The sequence below is a fragment of the Cornus florida genome, unplaced genomic scaffold (assembly GCF_030987335.1).
Source record: "Cornus florida cultivar Cherokee Brave unplaced genomic scaffold, ASM3098733v1 CherokeeBrave_3.0.0_Hap2_Chr08, whole genome shotgun sequence".
NCBI lineage: Eukaryota > Viridiplantae > Streptophyta > Magnoliopsida > Cornales > Cornaceae > Cornus > Cornus florida.
Window position 1 is genome coordinate 66051688 of NW_026775578.1, and position 18790 is coordinate 66070477.

General features: G+C 37.2%; 1 protein-coding gene and 1 long non-coding RNA gene across 2 annotated transcripts; both read left to right on the top strand.

Annotated features, from left to right (window-relative positions):
• On the top strand, window positions 1-2716 carry LOC132271919 (alpha-L-fucosidase 1-like). The gene is made up of 3 exons (XM_059773426.1): window positions 1-794; window positions 949-1188; window positions 1668-2716. Exons 1-3 carry the CDS (start codon window positions 253-255, stop codon window positions 2344-2346), a joined length of 1461 nt encoding a protein of 486 aa, XP_059629409.1. The 5' UTR covers window positions 1-252; the 3' UTR covers window positions 2347-2716.
• A 7945-nt stretch (window positions 2717-10661) lies between these two features.
• On the top strand, window positions 10662-17806 carry LOC132271921 (uncharacterized). Its single transcript, XR_009469881.1, has 4 exons — window positions 10662-10974; window positions 12270-12391; window positions 15027-15094; window positions 15567-17806. It is a non-coding gene; the product is annotated as an uncharacterized LOC132271921 (long non-coding RNA).
• The last annotated feature ends 984 nt before the right edge of the window (window positions 17807-18790 follow it).

Below are 18790 nucleotides of genomic sequence, written 5' to 3' on the forward strand. Positions count from 1 at the left end.
GAATTTCACAACAATGAGAATCAAACAAATTAAGCCTCAAACCAAAAGATTTTGCAATATCAACATTCCTCCTATTTTGGCTTGGCCTCTCTAAGGAATCTCTCACCTATTCTTTATTTGGTCCCCATGATCATCCATTAATAGTCCTCCCAACCTCCTCCCTATCTCGTCACTATCCTCCACAAATCACCACTCAATAGACTCCACCTCTCTTTCATCACCAACAATTTAGAGAGAGAGAGAGAGTCCATTATGGCCAAACTCTGGTGTTTTGTGTGTGTAAATATACTATTTACAGTCTTTCAAATTGCCAAATCCAAAAAAGAACAAGTAACAACACCCCCATTGCCAATTCTTCCATTACCATCGTATTCCCAATTGAAATGGCAACAGAGAGAGATCATAATGTTCCTCCACTTTGGTGTCAACACGTTCACGGACTCCGAATGGGGAACCGGAGATGAAAGCCCATCCATCTTCAACCCCGCGGGACTCAACGCCGGCCAATGGGCTGACACCGCGGCCCAAGCCGGTGTCTCCCTTATGATCCTCACTGCAAAACACCATGACGGCTTTTGCTTATGGCCTTCTAAGTACACTGACCACTCCGTCATAAGAAGTCCGTGGAAAAATGGCCATGGCGACGTAGTTCACGAGCTCGTCGACGCTGCAAAAGACCGTGGCATCGACATCGGCCTCTACCTCTCGCCGTGGGATCGCCATGATCGAAGATATGGGCGTAATGTGGAGTACAATGAATACTATTTGGCTCAATTACAAGAGTTACTCAACAAGTAAGTCTTTCAAAATTAATAATATATATATATTTTTTATTTTTATTATTTTTATATATATAAAATTGTAAGGTAAATTTTGAATATGTGCAATTACCGAATTTCATTTTTATTGAACATTTTGAAGGTGATGTGAATAATTTATTTCTTATAGATATGGAAGTGTTCAAGAGATATGGTTCGATGGAGCAAAGGGCTCAAATGCGCCAAACATGTCCTACTACTTTAGTGATTGGTTTGCAATGGTGAAAGAATTACAGAGCACAATTAACATATTCTCCGACGCCGGTCCGGACGTCCGGTGGGTCGGAGACGAACAGGGTTTTGCCGGAAGCACATGCTGGTCCACCATTAACCGGACTTCCCTATCAATCGGAAATGGTAGCATTGTCAAGTAAGCAACGTTATATTCAAAGCTAAACAAGCTTCCACCAACTTTTTCTTCTTTTCTTCATGTTTGGTAAAGCAGTATGCATTATTGTATAATAATGATCTATTTTAATCATCAGTTGGCACTATGCTACTATCACATTAAAATATTGGTTAATAAATTAAATACACACTAAATAAATATATTTCTATCATGGTATGCTGATTTAATAAACCACCTTATCGTGACAAGCAATCCTATTTCTTTCAATAATTCCTTTTAAAAAATCATAATTAATTTAGTGACGAAATCTAAAAATAATTGCTATATGATGATCATGTTCATTATAAAACAATTTAAGTAACCCATAATTTTATTCAGATAAAAATTTTAATTTTTGACTAGTTTTGGAGGCTAATTAAATACCAATGTACCAATTCTCAAGAACTATCTACATCATCTATGTGTGATAATTAATTATAGGAACTACTATAATAATGCAGTTATCTAAACACCGGTGATCCGAAAGGGACTGATTGGCTACCAGCAGAATGCGACGTTTCGATCCGAACAGGGTGGTTTTGGCATAAATCACAAGCACCAAAGAAGCTAAGTGAGCTACTTGAGATTTACTACAACTCAGTGGGACGAAACTGCGTGTTGTTACTCAATGTGCCACCAAACACGACCGGACTAATATCCGAAACCGACATTCAGAGATTAAGGGAGTTTAGAAGTGCAATTGACACTATATTTGGCGCCAATTTGGCGGAGAAATGCTCAATGAAAGCTAGTAGCCAAAGGGGAGGAAAGAGCGGAGGTTTTGGGCCCGAAAATGTGCTAGACAGTGACCATTTGTGGACATACTGGGCACCAAGTGATAAGGATGAGGAGAGCCGTTGGATTGAAATAAGGGCGACCAATGGACCGCTGAGATTCAACGTGATCCGGATTCAGGAAGCGATCGGGCTAGGGCAGAGGATCAAACGGCACGAGATTTATGTGGACGGTGATCGAGTTGCGAGTGGGACCACGGTTGGGTACAAGAAGCTCCACAGGCTTGAAAAGGAGGTGATTCATGCCTACAGTGTGAGGATACTAATCAAGGAGTCACGGGGATTGCCTTTGCTCTCTTCTGTTGGCCTGCATTTTGACCCCTTTTGGCACCCAAATCAGCAGTGACCACCTCAAAAAATGGTCCACTTACCCAACTATTTTGCATTTTTCTTTAAGGCGTGTTTTAAGTTCTCTCTGTTTTACTCTTGCTTAAAGTCATAAATCACAGCCAAAAGGTTTAAAAGGCATGAAGTAATTGAAGTTTCCTAGAATTCATATGTCGTTTGTGAAACTGTTTATTTTATTTTTTATTTTTTGGTTGTAAAATAGGGTTGTGGTCCGAAGTAGTACCACAAATAATTGATTGGTTGAACTTTTTAGGGATTTTTATTCAGATTAAGCCAAAATCTTTAGTTTGATTGAGTGCCCCTTTGAAGCTGCTTTTTAGAAGTCACTTGTTATGAAATAAAGGTCTCATTCCACTTTTTCCTTATTAGTTTAAGGCAGTACTCTTATTCCACTTTCTTCAATAATAGTGACCATATTCCTACTTCCAAAAGATTTCTTCAAATTAAATTGTGCGCGCGCGCGCGCACAGACACTACCGAGTTTTTTTTTTTTTTTTTTTTTTTTAACATTAATTACGTTAAATTCCCTTAACTATTTTTGAATCGCAAGAAACTCCTGAACTAAAAAATTAGAACTATAAGAAATACACACTTGAGGACAATTCATCAAGTAGCTGTTAATGGAAAAAGCAAATTGCTTGTTTGCCCTTAAGTTGATTGACCACATTTAAATTGTTTACTGACTTTATATGCTAAAAAATATTTCCACCAAGAATGACAACTCAATTAGTAATTTATAATTAAAAAGTTACATTATTAATATATACACACATATATAACAAAATCGTGATCTCTTGCTCTATGTCGAACAAGAGATTTATCCACACCTTTTATAATGACCATTAAATTAAATCTGACGGTCACATTCAAAACCCACTTATTGCATTTTCAAATACTATAAAATCACTCTCTTTTTATTTTAAAATTTTAAAATTAGTATTACCTATACCATCTAGTATAAAAATAAAAGATAATTACTATTAGAATATATTGTAGAATATATTATTGCTATATTGAATAATATATTATAACCTTGTATAGGATTATCATATATATAATTACCATATATATATAGTATTTACTTGTTCATCACACATAACCTCTCCTTTATAAACCCATCTTGTATACATCTCTTACACATCAGTACAATACAGAGTTCCCTCTTTTATATTTAACATGGTATCAAAGCCAAGTTAACTTTTTTTTTTTTCTTTGATGACTTCCAATAAGATCATCAAGCATACATCCTATTATGGGTTCGAATTTGAGTATTAGCAAGTCCTTTCGCAATTCTAAGCATACCAGGCGAAAGAACACACTCAGATCATCCCGATACCACCAAAAATAGCCGAAAAACACCACACAGTCGCTCCCACGCACCACCAGAAGGTTTTGCCACCTTTTTCTGTCAGCCACGCACCTAGGCCCATCAGATCCATGTCACGCCACGTGTCAGGCCACGTCATCTTCCCACGTCAGCAACGCCGCGTCATTCTACCACGTCATCATTGACATGTCAGCATATACGACGTCAGAACTGCCAAGCCATCAGGTGCCACGTCAATACTGACACGTCAGCACCACCACTTCAGTTGTTGCCACGTCATCAGTTACCACATCAACACTGCTATGTCATCAACTGCCACATCAACATTCTACCACATCACCACTGCCATGTCAACATTCTGCCATGTCAGTATTTTTGCCACGTTACCAGTGTCATAAATTTTATTTTATTTTATTTTTCATTTTTCATTTTTTATTTTTTATTTTTTATTTTTCTGAAAACACCAATTCAGCCTAGTTTTTCGAGCTAATTCCGAATTTGTAGCCCGTTTTTGCATTTGGGATTTTTAAATGGCCCAAAATGAGGTAACTCACCCTATTTTAGTTATTTTTAATGGTGACAATTACTCCTTTTAGAGTCAATCTATGTGCAGCTTTCTAAAAGGTCGTAAGCTATGGTCCTATGTCACTGGCGATCATACAAAACTACTCAAGCCAAAAAAGAGACATCAGATGCCTATACAACATGTGTTGAAGACTGGGACAAGGACAATCACAAGATCATCACATGGTTACGCAACACATCTAATTCTTCTATTGGTATTTGGGAGTTATGAGACAACCAAGGAGATTTGGGACATGCTTGCCTCTTGCTACTCTGGTTCTGATGGGGCTCGCCAATTTCAATTAATGTTTTAACTTTCTACTCTCAAACAAGAATCAGGTCAGCGAATTAATGAATTCTTCTCTCAAATGAAATACTTACGGGATCAATTAACTCTTTCCAATCCATCATGGGAACATTATTCTGAAGCAAAGAAATTTGTCGAGTCTCGCAACTAGATTTGACTTTATCAGTTTCTGATGAGTCTTTATGATGATTTTGAACCAATACGTAGTCAGCTTCTCCATCGCTCACCTCTTCCATCATTTGATCAAGCTCTCAATGAATTTGTTCGAGAAGAGACACGCTTGCAGACTCGTCATTCCCAGAATCATCTTACTGTTTTAGCCACACCATTTTCTGTTCCTCAGTAGTGCCATCTCAATCAGCACCAGATTGCCCTGCCTTATTTTTTTGATAAAATGGACGCAACAATAACAATCAGTTTAGCTCCAATGCATGCAATAATGACAATCAATCTGGCTCTAATGGATGTAACAATAATAATCATTCTGGCTCTAAGTAATCTAACAACAAAAATGATCGTTCATCTCTAGACTGTATTTTCTATCGGCTTCCAGGACATAACATTGATTTTTGTCGTACTTGTGTTTGACTCTCCACTACAGCTGTAGCTAACTCTTCTGGCGAATCTACATCTACCTCATCTACTTGTTTTGCAACAAACCTTGAGGCAATTCTCAACTAGGTTTTATCTCGCTATCAAGGTCCATTTTCCACTTCTCTTACTACTACACCAAGTAAACATGGTTCTTGGTATTTTGACTGTACTTACTGCAATCACATAACACCTCATCTTACCTTACTCGCATCCCAAACTCCTACTTTTCACTCTCATGTCATACACACAACCGATGGTTCCACTATGGCTATTAGTCGCATAGGAACTATTTCTCAATCTCAGTTATCTATGCTCCATGTTTATCTTATTCCAAATCTTTCCCTGAATCTTTTATCTGTTGAACAATTAACTGAGTTGGGATTGACTATAACATTTTCTTTTAATGGTTGTGTTGTACAGGATCCTTGGACAGGATAAATCATTGGGACAGGTCATAAGATAGGATGACTATTTGAACTTTCTTCATTACTTCTGCCTACTACCATTATTTTTGCTGCCTCTATATAGTCCACCTCTCCTACACTTGAGTTATTGCATTCTCATTTGGGTCATGCATCATTATCTCGTGTCAAAACCTTTACATCTACGGGTTGGTTAGGGCAGGTTAATTGAGTCTTTTGATTGTATTTCATGTTAGTTTGGAAAACAACCTGCCTTACCATCTAATAAAATTAAGTTTTTTGCTTCTACTCCATTTGATCTTATTCATTCTGATGTTTGGGGGCCTTCGGCTATATCTTCTATTGTAGGATCACGATATTTTGTTATTTTTGTTGATGATTTTTCACGATTCACATGGATTTTTTTAATGAAAAATCGCTCTAAATTATTTAAAATATTTCGTGATTTTACTCAAATGATTGCCACTCAGTTTTTCAAACCAATCAAAATGTTTCGGTCTGATAATGCTCAAGAGTACTAACAAAATGAATTTCAAAAAATTCTTCAACATTACAGTACAAATTTTCACATTTCTTGTACTGGCACGTTTCAATAAAATAGTAGGACTGAACGTAAACTTTGACATATTTTAGATTTAACTTGTCCACTCACTTTTTCTGTTTCTGTGCCTTCATCTTTTTGGGGTAAAGTATCTCTTACTGCTGTTTATACCATGAATCGTGTTCGTACAGCACTTTTACAAAATCAAACATCATATGAACGTCTCTATGGAAAACTTCTCGACTATAGTCATCTTAGAGTCTTTGGGTGTGCCTTTTTTGTTCTTCTTCAACCTCACGAGCGAAATAAGTTACAACCACGTTCTCGACTTTATTGTTTTCTTGGTTATGGAATTAACAAAAGGGGTGTAGATGTTATGATCCTGTTGATAAACACCTCAGAATTTCTCGTCATGTCATTTTTTGGGAGCATAAACTCTTTCATACATTATCTAAGTTTAGTAGTGTTCCTGATCAGTCTTTTCCTCTTCCTCCATTAGACACCTCTGCAGATCTCTTTCCTAATTCTACAAAATCATTTGATATAGTCAACCTTCTATTAGCTGTAGCTGAGTCCCACTCATCTGCTCAGTCTGAGGTTCCTGATAGTGCGCCTACCACATATCTTCTCCCCCATTCAACTCGGGTAAGAAATCTACCTACACATCTTAGTGATTTTCATTGTTATCATGCTTTTGCTACCTTACATGAACCTTAAAATTTTCGTGAGGCGTCCTCTAACCCCATATGGCAGCACACAATGGAAGAAGAGTTAGATGCACTATCCAAAACTCATACATGGGATCTGATTGATCTGCCTCCTAGAAAGTATGTTGTAGGATGCAAATGGGTTTACAAGATCAAGACTCATTCAGATGGGTCTATTGAGCGCTACAAAACTCTACTTGTTGCTAGAGGGTTCACACAGGAATATGGCATTGACTTTGAAGAAACATTTGTTCCTGTTGCACGTCTTTCCTATCTTCGAACTCTTATAACTTCTTGTCATTGGGGACTTTTTCAGATGGATGTTAAGAATGCTTTTCTCAATGGTGATTTACTAAAGGAAATGTACATGCAGCCTCCTCTAGGTTATCTATATCCTTTTAATAAGGTGTGCAAACTTATAAGTGCTTTGCATGGTCTCAAATAGGCATCGCGAGTTTGGTTTGCCAAATTCAGTCAGACTATCTCTCGACTTGGCTACTCTGCTAGTCCTTATGATTGCTTTATTTATTCGATGCACCAATCGAGGTATCATTCTCCTTTTACTTTATTTTGATGATATGATCATTATTGGATATGATTTGACGGGAATTCAGGAGCTCACACAGTTTCTTAATCTTCAGTTCGAGATGAAGGATCTTGGACCCCTCAGTTATTTTTTTAGTCTTGAGATAACTACATCTATAGATGGTTACTATCTTACTCAGACTAAGTACATATCCGATCTTCTCTCCAAATCGGATCTAACTGACAGCAAGATTGTTGATACCCTCTTGAGTACAACACAGGACTTAATCTACATGATGTAGAATCTTTTCGAGATGGTATTTTATATCACCAATTGGTACGTAGTCTGGTTTATCTCACTATCACTCGCCCCGACATCTCTCATGCCGTCCATATAGTTAGTTAGTTCATGACTGCCCCTCAGTCAACTTATTTTGCTGTCGTTCTTCGCATCCTTCGTTATCTTAAAGGCATTATGTTTCATGGAATGCATTTTTCTTCCCAATTATCGCTTATTCTTCGTGTAACGGCCTGAATTCCAAGAACCTAAAGCGTTAGCGAGTAACCCGAAGACATGACCCGATAACAAGTCCAAAATACGGAAACAAAAACAAAAGAAGTGGTCAATAGAGGTAAATGACACTCTAGGACTACAAAAATCAAATAAGAGGTCACATGACTCATCTCAAAGGCAAAAGTATAACTTCAAGACAAAATGGGCTAAATCCGTCAATTAAGGGTAAAATGGTCATTTTGCAAATAAAAAGAGAAGTCCAACTCTAAACAAGTCAAATGAGGTCCATGCAATCTAATCTAATCATTTTACAACATTACAAGAGGTTTCCTGACTCAAAATCCTAAAAGATAGGCTCAAGAATGACCCTATTTGGATTAGAAATGAAGGAGATGTGGCATCTGAAATTGGCGTGACAAAGTTGTTCAAGAAAAACTGAAAGGGGAATGCATCAGGAAGGATTAGTAGGCCGATAGGAAGGATCGACCGACTAAAACTCAATGTTCAGCAGGCCGAACCCTAATTCTAATGTCGCCGAAACGGCATATGAAGAAGTAAACTCACTGGAATTGTCTATGAAAGGCTATCAGCCGACTGACAGAAGTTGTCAGCCGACCGATGCACCAAAAAATAGCAAAAATAGGTTTTGCTACAGACATGGAAATTTGGCTCGGTCCAATTCTAATCAACATAGAGGAACCAAGGTAATTTGGCTCGGTTCAATTCTAATCAACATAGAGGAACATGCATCTCCATCAGTGCATAATCAACATATAGCCACATATCCTAAATATGTCTCTAAGGCATGCTTAAAAATAATAAGGTAATCTCATAGAAAACATACCCTATAACATAAACGAGTTTAACCGAGATTCCTTAAGTATTACTGTAACCCAGAGGAACCAAGTTCATACCTCTTCAAAGGACATCCCCGTTTGAAGTGTCCCATCTGACCACACCTATGACATCTCTTTGCCCCAACCACTGGTGAAAACTGAGAAATTAGGTAATTTACCTTGTAGTGCCCAAACTGCTGACATTGAAAGTAAACTACGTTGGTCCGCAAGGACCCTACATACCCAGGTGGTGCTAAAGACGTCAAGCTCTCCTTCCTACGATGCATATATTGTTAATTCTCTTTTCTCCTTCCTTTCATCCTTCATTGTCTATCTAATCCTTTTGATCGTCAAATCCTCCGTTTCAATCAATAGTGCCCTCTCAACCACCACTGAGTAAGTAGGCAAATCTAAAGCCACAATCCTTCTCCTTATGCCAAATCTGAGACCATCCACAAACTTATTGGTGGGTGTCGTGGACTAACTGTTGCAATACTAATATGTGTGATTGATTGAATCAACAAGCTTGGATGACTAATTAAGTATACGTTGTTTAGACAACCTAATGAATAGCACAATATCTCAAACTAAGCCATTATTCCTTTCTTTAAGCTCACAATCAAAACACATTCATAAGCATGGAACATCAAATAACAAGCATGGATTGTCCTCCCATATAAGAAAGTAAAACAACTACACTACAACTAAACTAGAGATATGAAAATTAAACTAATTAAACTAAGGTAGAGGCACAATCCATCAAGAAATGAGTATGAACCATCAAACAAACCACAAGAGTATTCCATTAAATCACCTTGCCTTGACAATTTCTAGATTCATAGCATCAACACACATAGACATGCATCCATAACATAAAACCTAGAGATAAGCATATGAATATCTATTCTAGTATATATAGACATATGAGTAGAATGAAATGATCAATTATAAATATTAAACAACACAAATTATTGTAGAAACAAGATTCATATATAAATCAAATGTCAAGACAAGAATTACAACACAAATCCCCTCAAAATACAAAACATCAAAATCTAGAAGGCATGCTTAGGGCTAACTCTAGCCCCAAGAAGATGTTTAGCCACTCATTGATGCAGTCATCCACCCCTCAAGGGCCATCTCCATGGTAGGAATGATCTTCTTCTTGATGGAAACCTTAGATGAATGAAAGAACTCCCAAATAGTGTGTATCTCTTTCTAATCTTTAGACCTCTCCCCAAGATTGTGTATATTTCTAAGATTATATCTATGTAAAATGGCTCAAAATCCTTATATAGGTAGCTCAAGTGTCATACCCAATGGTCAGGCCTGGTGCACTAGGGCCCCTTCAATGATTGCACCACGAGCCATCTTTTAATGAGCTAGACTCTGTTTTTTTTTCGAACTTGAGGGGGTTCGATCGATCAAATTCTGATGAGATCGATCAAACCATGGCAGCGCCTTTTTGGAATAAGACAAATCTGAGATATTTTTGGGATATTTTGGGAAAAAGACAAAAGTGGTAGGTGGGGATAAGATCAAAGAAGTTCGATCGATCAGAGAATTGTTGGATCGATCGAAGAAGGTATTTTGGTGAGGAAAATGACAAAAGGCTCGATCTATCTTGAAATGCACTACAAGAAATTAGGCTATTAGGGACAGTCTTTTAGTGACGCACTAAAACCCATCCCTAAAGATCTTATTATTAGGGACGGGCAAATTTTATCGTCCCTAATACTAGGCTTTTAGGGATAGTGAACTTGACATGTCACCAAAACCCTAAAAACTGTCCCTAAAAAGGTTTTTTTTGGCACAGTTATTGAGGACCGTCCCCAATGCCCCCGGGAAAAAAAAGCGCCAAACTTTAGAGCTTCATTTTTCTTTTGTTTGGCGCAAAAATGAAATAATATAAACTATTTTATTTTACAACATAGGGAAGCCCATCACACTACGTCGTTTTTTATCTAAAAAAGTTAGTATCATTTGCAAACCTCTTCCACCGTCATAACTCACAAAGCTCTTCAGTTCTTCACCTTCTGTTCTTCTCTCAATGTCGCCCTGCTCTACGACTTAATAGCAACCTTTAGAAGGTTTCTTCCGTTTCCAGCTAAGCCAACCTCCTAATATCGGTAGAGCCAAGCAAAAGTTCATTTGTACTTTTCCTATTTGCCATTTTTCATGATCCTCACCCTAGTTTTTTCTAGGGTTTCGAAATTGCAAAAGGGGGTAAACTACAAATCTGGAAAAGGCTTGTCGTCTGAGTTTGAATCGCTGTGGGAAATCATACAGGTTGTTTGAGCTTTCTATCTTTTTGGTTCAAAAGACTCATCTGCTTCTTCATCTTCTGGGATTTTCGGCTCTATCTTTGCACCTTCGTCGCAAGTATTGCCTTTTTTTAACAATCTGTTGATTATTATTCCTCCTGAATTTTGGAATTTAAAAAAAAAATAAATTATGTTGTTTATCAGATTTAGGGTTGTCATTTCTGATTATTCAATGGAGATGTTGTGTTTCTGTTGATAGATTTTAATGGGAGAGTAGGCTTCGTTTGGGATATAGTTTTTAGTGGTAAAGTGTTAGATGTGCAAAGAGAAATGGTTTCTCTTCTGTGTCGTTTGGGATGCCTTGAACCCCCTTCGGGGTTACGTGTCTCTTCCGCAGGTCACCTTTGGCCCAAAGAGGTCCTTTTTCTTCTTTCTTTTGCTTCCTATTATATATTCTCTTTTGTTTGGTTGCTTAGAAATGGTAGGAAAATAAAATTCAGATTTTGGGTTTTTATGTTCTGGGCATAATTTAGGTTGGTATTTAGCTCTGTTGAAGCGAGAAATTTTGTTGATAACCGATAAAATGTGCAAAAAAACCAAGTTTGCGTAGAAATTGTATGGCTTGGTAATTCTGAGCAATCTGCTTGGTTGCTCAGGAAATGTGGGAATTGAGAGTGAAAGTTGAGATTTTGGGTTTTAATATATGGGGTATAATTCAAGTACATGGCTTATAATTCAAGTATATTGCATAATATTCTGTTTATATTTATCATACGGTTCAAAGAAACAAATGGTGGAATTCAAGTCTTTGGATATTTGCGTGCATAGTCTCGCAATATTTTTGTATTATCTAAAATATTGGATTATTTGGGAATACAAGTTTGGTTAGTTTAGTTAGACTCAGGGTTCTCAGAATTTCCTAGTTTTATTCAAATAAATAATGTAGAAACAGCTAACTAGTCTGTGGAATTTGAGGTTTTCATGAAATTATTGGAAGATGTACTTGTATTTTTGGATTAGAAATGTTGGTTTCAGTGCTGATTTTGGCTCACGTGTGAAAATTAGGATTTTGGCTTTTATATATATATTTATTTATTTTAGTGAAGAAACATACTTGCGATTGAAATTTGAAAATATGTTTTTCCTAAAAATCAACTTGTCATGTAAATTCTGGACTTATTGAAACTGCTTTTAGATTAAAAAATAAAATTTATTGACAAACAAGTGATACTGTATGGAAGAATTCATTGGAAACTAAACTTTTCCCTCAGTAGTTGTTTGTTACATTGCTTTTGATCAATTAACACATATAACATGCAGATGGATGTTGCCCAATTCAGAAAACTCAGTTTTAGCCTCGACTACAAATGATATGCGCCATGATAAGTACACCCCCATTGATTCTAGAAAGTTGAAGTTCGCAGCTATACGGCTATCTCAAAGTAAGTTTCAGTCTTCTCTTTCGATGCTTCTCATTTGGTAGATCAAAATTTCTTTTCTTCAAGGATATTTGATCACTGTTAATAATAATAATGATAATAATAAAACCATTTTTAACTATGTATATTTCTGTATAAACTTGAATCTGTTCAGAACCCAACAAACTTGATGGCTAGATGAGTCTTGAGTTGACAATATTAGCTTCTCATGCTAAGTTCAACTCAATCCAATTATGATCTGACCCAAAATTGACAAATCCTCGCCATTACTGTAATACCCCTAATTTTCAAAAGGATAGTCTCGGTATTTTGTTTAATTGTTTTCTGTTCATTAATTGTTTTATTTACGTTTTAATTGACTTTTTAATTAGTCTTGGTATTTCATTAATTGTTTAATTGCATTTTTTTTTAAATTTATTTAATTGGTTATTTATTTGAGTGTTTGGTTGCAATGATTATGTGATTGTTTAATGGTTATTTAAACTGGATTTTTGTTTTACTTTAATTGATTAATTGGTTAATTATTTTTTTTTAGTTTATTAATTGTTTTGATTTCATTGGTTTGTTTGTAGTTAATTATTTAATTGCTTTAGTTGAGTTGGTTTAATTAAATTTATTTAGTTTTAATGTGACTATATGGTTGGTTGCATATATAGTATACACATAAGTAACCGACATAGTTTTAACCTAGTTTTCTTTATGGGCTGAGTAGGTTATGTTTAGGGTTTAATTAAAACTAAGGTCAGTGGCCTATAAATATTCAAGTAATATTCTGACTAGGGTTTTAGAAAACTATTATGATATAGTAAGGGCTGAGGGACTTGGAGAAGGCTGGGAAGGAGAATAGAGAGCAAACAAAGAGAGTTTCGACGGCAAATTGAGGCGAACGTCGGCGTAAGGCAAGTTCTACCCTTACTCTCTCCCTTAGGTTTTGTGTTCTTTACATTCTTAAATAGTTCTAGGACTAACTAAATCAACTAAACACATGCTCTGTTCGTGCTTAAACTGAAACTTATCAATATGTGTTGTATGCTTAAAAATTCGGTTAAAACGTGATTTTTAATTGCATAATTCTTTGTTTAAATCGATGTTAATGATGTATTAAGGGCTTAAACACAAACTAGGAACATACTGGGGTTTGGTTTCAACTTCTGGGAACCATAATGGTGAGTTACAGAAGGTGCAGAGTATGTCGGAGGAAGAAAAGATGAGGCAGAGAGGGAGAGAGCCGGCTCTCCCTTGGAGAGAGCCGGCTCCTTTATGATGGGAGGCGGCTCCCAAGGTGTGGGAGCCGGCTCCAAGGGCAAAAGAGCCGGATCCACAATTTTGGAGCAGGCTCTTTGCTCCATTTTTCTTTTATTTTCATTTTCTGTACGTTTTTGCATGCAGTGTATGAATTTTGGAGATTTCAGATGAGGTTTAGGTTTGTATGTGGGAAGTTTTTATAAAGCCTACAGTTGTATTAAGGCTCGAAGAGTCATGTTAAGAAACTAATTACTTATGGTAGCTTGGACAGTATATGGTTTAGACAAATTAATACACAGATTGTTAGAGTTGGAAGATTTAAATTGTTTAATCCTTTTGTTAACAAATTTTCCTGTGACGGATAATATAATTGAGGCTTGTATCACAATACACTATGATCAGGTATTTCAATTATGCTATCTGGGGATGGGTTGATGTTTAATGGAACTATGGTTTAACTTTAACAATTTATTTAATTAAGGAGCAATATACAGTTTATCATGCTTATTATAGATTAGTGGATGATTATATGATTATTGTTAGTAGCCACTGTTGGGGGAATGGACTTTTTTGATGTTTACTCTAAATGTCTGTAATATCAACTGTTAAGTGTTGAATGATAATTTGAAATAATTTTATCATTATACCTAATTGAATGAAACAACCTAAACTGAGTAGGTTTGTGTATATACAGTGACTATGGTTCTTGATGCTTACATTATGCCTGTTAGTATCAGTGTTGGATATAAAAACTGAATCTGTTTATGTATATAGCTGATTCTGTTTATTGATGCTTACACTATGCTTGTTAGTATCAGTAATGGGAATATGGATTTAGCTGATGTTTGCTTTAATTGTTGATATTATCAACTGCTGGATGATTGGATAGTATACACCGGTATGGGACGGTGGTATTAGGGACGGTTGGTTTCAAAATACAAAAACCTACCTAGTCTGGATTAAGAATTGGATTAACTAAAAGTTAAGTCCTATTGATTATAGTGTCATGGCAACAACTAGTTGAGCGGCACTACTAGGATTTAGGATGGATTTTAAATATATTGTTATGGTACCTCGAAATGAACTTGAGTCTCAGGATCGACGGTTAGGGAGTGTATATGCATTGGGATGCATAGCTGGATACGATGGTTAGAGGTGTACCCTGTTTAGGTATAGGTACATATGCCCACTTCGTGTGCGTTTTAGCGTGTTACCTCTATTCAGGTTGAGACCGGCCTATAGTCCAGCGAGAGTCCTTTAGTGTGACTATATATATATTTACGGACTATTAGCTATTGTTGAATTGTTTAGGATGTACATGCGTATCGGGCCTCTGTTTGGATTGGAATAGTATAGAACTTGCGCGTGGGCCTGACCCACTTCTATTTTTCAGGTACACGACAGTTCCAGGCTTAGACGTGTTCGTGCTGAGCAGAGGTCTCTATTCACTCTTCCGACAATGTAGGATTCTCTCCATAGCTTTATTTCTGGATGTTTATTACTGTTGTTTTATCTTCCGTTTGGATGTTTAATAGGGGTCCACTAGAGATGGATTCCCGAGTTGTAAACTGAAGGAGTTTTGGAGTTTGGGTTATCAGATTCTAAGTATTTAATTATAAAGGATTTTACTTTTAGTTTCTTCCAGCTTAAACTTTATTTTTTTCTTAAATTCATTTTTGTCATCTGTGTTCGTATTACATATTAATTGTTTGATATTCCCTCGGGTTTGGGCCTGGGCCTTATCAACCCGTGTCTCGGATCCGAGGGGTATCACAGTTGGTATCAGAGCACTCCAGGTTCAAGTGTCTCTAGGATGTTTTCATATTAAGTCTTCCGCGTAGCATTCTTTTGAATAGAGCTTAAGTTAGGATTCATTGTATTCCTTATAGTTCGTATAGAAATGGTACTGATGTCTGTCATTTCGTGTTAACAGATGGTTAACGCTAGAAATGGACAGAACATGCAAGGAACTAGGAAGGAAAGGAGAGCGGCACGTAGGCAACAATATCTCCTACGGCGTCAGCAAATGGAGGACGAGCAGAAAAGGCTTGGGTTTCAAGATGACATGGATCAGTTTCAGGAGGAATAGGAGATTGTTCAACAGACTCTGGACCAGGTCAGAGATCCAGAGATTCCTCCTCACCTCAATGACCTCGTTGCTTAGGCTATAGAGGCTGGGGTAACAGTTGCACTTCGGAATCAACCACCGGTTCAGCAGGCACCTATACTAGCACCGGTTGTTCAGACTAATACTTGGGAGACGGCTAAGAGTTCTTTCACAAAGGGGAGTCTACTTGTGTTCTCAGGCTCCACCGATGCGAAAGCAGCTCACCAGTGGAAACGGGACATTGAGCGTCATCTTCGCTTGGTTCAGTGCACGGAGGTTCAGAAACAGATGCTTGGTACCTTCAAGCCGGTTGGGGATGCACTACAGTGGTGAGAGTCAGTTACCACTGCAGAGGAGAGGATGACATTGAGTTATGATCAGTTCAGTACTCGCTTTGATGAGAAATATTTTCCCTATGCAGTCAGGGCAGCTATGAAGACCGAGTTTCTTAATCTGCAACAGTGAAACATGACAGTGGCAGAGTATGAGCAGCAGTTCACATGCTTATCTCTGTTTGCACAGGAGGAGGTGAATACGAAAGAGAAGAAGCGCAACAGTTTTGTGAAGGGACTGATGTGGTCGATCAAGAGAGCTATTATAGGCAATCCAGCCTATACTACATATGCTCAGGTGGTGGACGCTGCTTTGCAGCAGTATCAGTTGACTATGGACATCAGACAGGCCAAGGGTGAGAAACGGGGTGATAAAGACTCTGCTAATCAGTCAGCTGAGAGGGAAAATGGAAATAGTCATCGACAAAATGACAAGGGCAAGTTCCAAAGACAACAGCCTTGGAAGGAACACAAGGGTGGTACAGATGATAACAAGGATGTGGCACCTATTCAGGGGCAGCAGAATAGGGGACCACAGACAGGATAAGGTCAGCCACAGGCTAACAGACAGAGGAGGCCATTTGGTACTTTCCAGGGTTGTTGCTACACTTGTGGAGAGTATGGTTATACCTCCAGGCAGTGTCCTAAAGCAGGACAGGGATAGGGGCAGCATGTGCAGTAGGGGCAGAGGGCGCCAGTACCTTTACCCGCTCCACAGGTACCCCGGATTCAGCGACAGACTTATCCGGCTTTACCTGCACCGCCGCAGCCTCAGGGACAGGCACCGCAGCACTTGCACATGGCAGGGTGTACAACCCCATGCCACAGGATATGTAGGCACCTCAGGCTATTGAGGGTAAGTTTCCTATTCATGATTACTAGGACGTCTTTTGTGGAGTGCCACACACTCGTTATATTTTGGTCTTTATTTTTTATTTTTATTTTTTTTATCTGGGATGAGGACGAGGGTATTAGTATATTGAAGTTGGGGAATTTGAGTTGTAGCCGGATGTAACTTATTTAGAGCCACCATGTCGTATTGTCGACCGACGAGATCAGATTATTCGTAATAAGGTTATTCCTTTGGTTCGTGTTCAGTGGAGTCATCACAATGAGGCAGAGTCTAATTGGGAACTGGAGGATGTCATTCGCTCGCAGTTTCTTAAAATTTTGGATGAAGGTAAGAGCGAATTTCGAGGACGGAATTCCTTTTGTTAGGGGGGAAGAATGTAATACCCCTAGTTTTCAAAAGGATAGTCTCAGTATTTTGTTTAATTGTTTTCTGTTCATTAATTGCTTTATTTATGTTTTAATTGACTTTTTAATTAGTCCTGGTATTTCATTAATTGTTTAATTGCATTTTTTTTAATTTATTTAATTGGTTATTTATTTGCGTGTTTGGTTGCATTGATTATGTGATTGTTTAATGGTTATTTTAACTGGATTTTTGTTTTACTTTAATTGATTAATTGGTTAATTATTTTCTTTTAGTTGATTAATTGTTTTGATTTCATTGGTTTGTTTGTAGTTAATTATTTAATTGCTTTAGTTGAGTTGGTTTAATTAAATTTATTTAGTTTTAATGTGACTATATGGTTGGTTGCATATATAGTATACACATAAGTAACCGACATAGTTTTAACCTAGTTTTCTTTATGGGCTGAGTAGGTTATGTTTAGGGTTTAATTAAACCTAAGGTTAGTGGCCTATAAATATTCAAGTAATATTCTGACTAGGGTTTTAGAAAACTATTACGATATAGTAATGGTTGAGGGACTTGGAGAAGGCTGGGAAGGAGAATAGAGAGCAAACAAAGAGAGTTTCGACGGGAAATTGAGGCGAACGTCGGCGTAAGGCAAGTTCTATCCTTACTCTGTCCCTTAGGTTTCGTGTTTTTTACATTCTTAAATAGTTCTAGGACTAACTAAATCAACTAAACACATGCTCTGTTCATGCTTAAACTGAAACTTATCAGTATGTGTTGTATGCTTAAAAATTCTGTTAAAACGTGATTTTTAATTGCATAATTCTTTGTTTAAATCCATGTTAATGATGTATTAAGGGCTTAAACATAGACTAGGAACATACTGGGGTTTGGTTTAAACTTCTGGGAACCATAACGGTGAGTTACAGAAGGTACAGAGTACGTCGGAGGAAGCCGGCTCCTTTATGAAGGGAGGTGGCTCCCAAGGTGTGGGAGCCGGCTCCAAGGGCAAAAGAGCCGGCTCCACAATTTTGGAGCAGGCTCTTTACTCCATTTTTCTTTTATTTTCATTTTCTGTACGTTTTTGCATGCAGTGTATGAATTTTGGAGATTTCAGATGAGGTTTAGGTTTGAATGTTGGAAGTTTTTATAAAGCCTATAGTTGTATTAAGGCTCGAAGAGTCATGTTAAGAAACTAACTACTTATGGTAGCTTGGACAGTATATGGTTTAGACAAATTAATACACAGATTGTTAGAGCTGGAAGATTTAAATTGTTTAATCCTTTTGTTAACAAATTTTCCTGTGACGGATAATATAATTGAGGCTTGTATCACAATACACTATGATCAGGTATTTCAATTATGCTATCTGGGGATGGGTTGATGTTTAATGGAACTATGGTTTAACTTTAACAATTTATTTAATTAAGGAGCAATATGAACTAAGTATGTTTATGTATACAGTTTATCATGCTTATTATAGATTAGTGGATGATTATATGATTATTGTTAG